The sequence below is a fragment of the Epinephelus moara genome, chromosome 17 (assembly GCF_006386435.1).
Source record: "Epinephelus moara isolate mb chromosome 17, YSFRI_EMoa_1.0, whole genome shotgun sequence".
NCBI classification, from domain to species: domain Eukaryota; kingdom Metazoa; phylum Chordata; class Actinopteri; order Perciformes; family Serranidae; genus Epinephelus; species Epinephelus moara.
The window spans coordinates 21,675,039-21,681,038 of NC_065522.1; the positions used below are offsets into that span (position 1 = coordinate 21,675,039).

General features: G+C 38.7%; 1 protein-coding gene across 1 annotated transcript in view; it reads right to left on the bottom strand.

Annotated features, from left to right (window-relative positions):
* actn3b (actinin alpha 3b) overlaps positions 1-6,000 on the bottom strand; it is a 51,532-nt gene that overhangs the window by 4,451 nt on the left and 41,081 nt on the right. The window contains exons 12-16 of the mRNA XM_050067008.1: positions 5,492-5,642; positions 3,020-3,128; positions 2,681-2,821; positions 988-1,170; positions 73-207 (exon numbers count right to left, since the gene is read on the bottom strand). Of these exons, the coding sequence (XP_049922965.1) occupies positions 73-207; positions 988-1,170; positions 2,681-2,821; positions 3,020-3,128; positions 5,492-5,642 (719 nt within the window). The remainder of the gene's footprint in view (positions 1-72; positions 208-987; positions 1,171-2,680; positions 2,822-3,019; positions 3,129-5,491; positions 5,643-6,000) is intronic.

Below are 6,000 nucleotides of genomic sequence, written 5' to 3' on the forward strand. Positions count from 1 at the left end.
CACCTTACTCAAGTTAAAGTGCAGTTTCCTTTTCTACCTCTGACACTCTGCTGTGTCACAGTAACACCGTACCTCCATCTTGGTTTGAATCCAGGGTCCAATGATGTTGGCCTGGGCGGCAAACTGGCGCCTCAGCCTCTCGTTGGCCTGCTGTCTGGCCACCTCCTCCTGGAGCATTTGGTCTCTGAGGGGAACAAGGTGCTTCACCTGCAGGTGGATACATTAACACCAACCACTGTGAAACCAAGGTACCAAAATCCATTTACAACTTTAGGGAAAACCAGAAAGGTCAAAATAAATCAAATCCTATATGACTGGACCATGTGGGAATTTAATTTGAAAGGACAGACACAGGAAGTGGCCACGCTCAGTACCTGCGGTTATTCCACAGGCTAGTTAATAACATGTTGGGCAGGAAATCCAAAGTGTGGGATCATTTTGAGAAGGTGAAGGACGAACCCAAGGTGATATGTAAACTCATCTTCATTGGTCGACTACAAACATGACGTATCATCTGAAACATGGAAGTAGCTACATGCCCATTAGCCCACAGCGTCATTAACAGGCGGCTCGCTCAGTGTGTGACGTGCACTTGTAGATAAAATATAGGCCTATATTAATGAAGCGTTAACAGTGCGGCTTGTTTATGATTCCTACAGGAACTGAATCTATTTTTTCAGCACAGATGGTCCGATGTGTGTCACTCTGCTCTGACAGATTGTGTTCTGCAGTATTCAGTGACACTCAAACTTAAATGTGCTGCACTATTTATGACCTGTCGCTGTGTATGCACTGACTTATTATTAGCCAGATGACCAAATGCAGCTGTGTGAAGGTTTACATTTCCTGTTTACATTATGTCAACTCACACTAAACAGAAATTAAGCAGATTCAGGAGGTGATCCTGCTTAATTGTTTTGTTATTTCCCATGCTCCTTTGCTATGAGTCCCACGTGGTGATTGTTGGGTGTGTCTGATGTGACTCACAGTGTCCCACTTAGTGCTGATGTCCTGGGGGCTGAGGTTGGTGTAAGGGTTGATTCCAGACAGCTTGATGCCGTAGGTCTGGGCGATCTTCAGGATCTCGTTGTGGATGCCCATGGTGGCCATGCGCTCCTTGTCGGCCTCGGGCAGAGTGGCCTTGAACTGGTCGTGAGCGGTGATCAGACTCTAGAGACAGATTAGATCAGTGTTACACTGGACTGGTGAGTGAAGGTGCTGAGTTTTGTATGTTTTCTGTTAGATTTGAACAAACAGAAAAGTCTGCCAAAACAGGTGCATTCGTGTGCTGCTGACTGAACTGCCAAGTCAGAAGTTGGCTCATGAATGCAAACTCTCAAATGTCACATGCCAGAACTTCCCACCTCCATCCTGAGGGGGTCCGACACAGCAGGAGAGATACTGACATGTATTCCTGCTCACTCTTTTCTCTTTAATACTGACTCCTAGAGTCCCTGTCAGTGCAGACGTTTGGGTTTGTACATCTATATTTTTTGCTTTTCTGGTCACAATTCAGGTTTATTTTGGTGAATTATCGTTAAGAGAAAAATGGCATTTCTTTCAATGGATTTAATGATGCATATGAGTGGACTCTACAAATACAAGGACTGCATGTGGAGCTCTTAAAGCAAAACAGTCAAGCATAACAAACGAGTGATTTTACAGCTTAACTATAAAAAGGTAAATGACTGCAAATAATCGTCTGTGTTTTGAAGTAGAGATACATATATTGAGACAACATTGAAATTAGGAATGTCCTGATCCAATCTCAAAGATCAATATCGGAGCCACTGGCATTTTTAACTTATCAGTATCGGCTATATTTATCTATATAGGGCCAGGTGTGTTTACTCGCTAAGTTTTCATGCACAGTGCGCAACGAGTGCAGCCGGTATTAACTCTGCAACTTCCATCTTCCACTCTGCTGAGCTTCCATGTATGGGCGATATGAATATGAGCCTCCCCTGCGGCAAAACACCACACGCCATAAAGGACAGCAAAATTAAATGTTTATGTAATTTACCAAAGTTTTAGTGTCTCTTGTGCGTTTTACTTTGCATTGACACTGTTGCAGTGTTTCACCGCAGGCGTAAGAGAGACAGACAGTGGTCTGTCACACTCACCATGTTACTGCAAGTGCACCAAATGCCCCAAAAGCAAAGAGTCAGTAAGAGTAGGCTGATATAGTAATGTAACCTATGCAAAAGATGCACAGATGACGAAAATAAACACTCAACTGAATACAGACCATCCAGGTAACAGAGGCTGCACCGAAGCAGCAAACACTGGAGAATACTCTCTTAAAGGGAGAGAGGAAACCCCTCCAGACAGCGACAAAGCCAGAAAGATTAAAGGGACGGTTTGTTATTTTATATGCTGTTGTTTTGTAAAAAGAAAAAGTAAGAAACATTAAGGAACAGCTTAGATGCATGTTTTTTTGTCCTGATGCACTGCAGCTATTCAGTCATACACATACACTGGATCGAGTATAATAACTTTAAAGTACTTGACGGGTGCACTGTGCAGCTGTTTTATCGAGGAAAATAGAGGTATCGCATCAGGACTCGGCAGATACTCAGTATGAACTGACTTGTATCAGGGGCGAAAACACTTGATCAGGACATCCCTAGCTGAAAATATATAGTGTCTTCGTGCATGTATGATGCTGGCTGTGCTGTACCTGAATCTCCTCAATGCTGTGGACAATGAACATGTCCTGCAGGTCCTCCATGGCTCCATCCATCCAGTTGTTGAAGGGCGCTGCTCTCTTGGCAAACTCCAGGTACAGCTGGTCAATAGTCTCCCACAGTTTCTCCACACGCTGCAGACACACAGTCAAGACTTGTGTTACAAAAACCATAACGTGGACAGAGGCACTGCTTGTTATGAAAATGAAATGAGATGATTAACTTACTTAAAAACAGACTTTGGAATTTGTAGAACCCATTTACTACTGTCACCTTAATTACCTCGCTGCCATAATGTTGTGTTTGTATTGTGAGTGTTTCACAGAGTGTACCTCCAGTGCGTCCCTCCTCTTCTGGGTGAGGGTGCCCAGGTTGTCCCACTGGTCACAGATGCCCTGGCAGCGGGCGTTGACTGAGGCAGCATCATGGTAGTCCAGCTCACTGGAGGAGACGACAAGAGTCAAACACAGCTGCATTAAACCTCTGTACTGATAAAAATAAATAAATAAGTGTCACACAGACTGGCAAATGTATATTATGGCTTCAGTGTGCAATTTATATTTATCTTTTATTAAATGTATATTATGGCTTCATTGTGCAATTCATATTTATTTTTTATTACATGTATATTATGGCTTGTTAATGACATTTTTCTGATTGTTTAACCACATACTACGACTATGAGTTTTTTATTACATACTAAACTGCGGCTTCATGTGGAGATGTATGTATGTATGTATATATAAAAGGTTGGCTTGACATCACTGGCAGCTAGAAGACATCTACACACCAGGATACCGAACATCCTCAGTTGTGTACCAAAATCATCGACATGGAACCAGATCACAGGAGAGACTGGTTTTAAAAGTCCGTCACACTAACACTGAGCTGGGGAAGACTGGTTTATGGTATTATGCACCTCATTACTGGAATCAACTGCAGAGCAGTTTGAACTTAGAAACACTCATTATTATTTTATTACAAACTATGACTGAAAATTTTACAATATTTACATACTATACTCTGGATTTTTATCAAATTTCACAATTCTTTACATACTATGACTCTCTTTTTTTTCTTTTTTTTTTACAATTATTTACATACTATACTATGGATTTTTATCTTTTTTTATTATTTACATACTATACTATGAATTTTTATAATTTTTTAATTATTTACATACTATACTATGGATTTTATCTTTTAAAAAAATATTTACATACTATACTATGAATTTTTATCTTTTTTTATTATTTACATACTATACTATGGATTTTTATAATTTTTTAATTATTTACATACTATACTATGGATTTTGTCTTTTAAAAAAATATTTACATACTATACTATGGATTTTTATCTTTTTTTATTATTTACATACTATACCATGGATTTTTATAATTTTTTAATTATTTACATACTATACTATGGATTTTGTCTTTTAAAAAAATATTTACATACTATACTATGGATTTTTATCTTTTATTATTTACATACTATACTATGGATTTTTATAATTTTTTAATTATTTACATACTATACTATGGATTTTATCTTTTAAAAAAATATTTACATACTGTACTATGGATTTTTTTTTTTTAATCATTTTTTTAAAAAGTATTTACATACATACTATGGATTTTTATCTTTTTTTGTAATTAAATTATTTACATACTATACTATGGATTCATTAATTTTTAATTACAATTACATTTTTTTTAAATTCATATGATTTTTTTATTACATACTTTTTGGCACATTTTTATGATTTGTGTTGGGAGAGAATAATTATGAGCACATGACATAGGTGTAAGTCTTTCAAACAAGAGCATACATTAAGGAGACACCTGCACACAAATATTTGACCGTACAAAAATCCAAGTAGGATCGAAATGTTGTCTTTACTAAACCTCTGTAGCATGGAGTAAGTGTGAAGGCGTTAATTCTCATAAGAAAATGTCACACCATCAATAAACGGTAAACTCAGCACATTTATTCTTTAAACTTTTATTTGCAGTGAGACTACTTTTAAATATGTAAAAATGGGGACAGGTAATTCAAAATATCAACAACTCGGGAAACTGACCTTCTGTGTGGCATTTTGTAAAGATGCAAAACACCTGCCACCTTTTAAAGGCCCTCTGACAAACTATTACATTCCCCAAAGTTCAACTCACATATGCTCCCCCAAATATCAGGAGCGCTTAATGCCATTACATGAGCTATCCCATCCTGCTCTGAGGGGTCATCTGAGAACATTTTGCTTTTGAGTATACATCTGCATTAAAAGTAATGAATGAGAAGTTATGTGTGGCATGCATACATATTCAGCATTATGGTGTACATAGCATCAAAGAGGTGGTATCAGAACTATCTGTGGAAAAAGCCCAGAGGAGTGGTGAGGAATAACGAAACAGTGAGATCAGAGGTTTCTGCTCTTTCATGACTCATCCTTTCATCTTTTTATCCCTCTCATTAACATGCTCTCCACTCATTCCCACTTTTGTTCTTCGCTGTATTCACATCCTCGTCTGCTCTCAACATATCTCTCCGATCGCGACAATTAAGAGTCCCGAAACACTTCAGTCGCTCACTCTCTCCTCTCCTATCCCTGCTACAGTCTCCATATAAGCCCTCAATCTAATCATCTCAATTCTCATTCCTCCTCACAGTTTCTCCCCATTGTGTCCTTAAAAGCCCCCAAAGACACACACACCTCTGTTAAACTGATATGATACTAAATTAAAGCACCCAAAACATGAACAAGAATTGTATGTCTGCGTGTCTCTGTCCAAGCTTCTTACTTCAGCTCCTGGGCGATGGCAGCGATCTGCTCCACTCTGTCCTGGTGAGCGGCAAGGTCGCTCTCGAATGCCTCGTGCTTCCTCATCAGGGCTCTGATCTCCATCAGAGATGCCGACTCGTAGTCCTTCTGGGACAGCAGGTCCTCCTTACCTGAAACACACAGATGTTTAACATGTGTTTTATTACCTCATCTTCACAGACCAAAACTGCAAGCTCTTATATTTATACAGAGAAAAAATATGGTGACACGTTAACGTGTAAATGATGCACCTGTCCTGCTGTCGCGAATAAAAGTCTCATGAAAGTTCATTCTCTGATCTGTTTTCTTCACTCTACTGCACTCAGCCATTTCCTTTGACTCACTGTAGCATTTTATTATTCACATGTACACCTACAGGTAGTTTTATCACACTTTTATCTCATGACAAACTATACTGACTTTTTATGCTGTTTTGAACGACATACTATACTATGACTTTTTGATGCAATTTTAAAAGACATACTATAC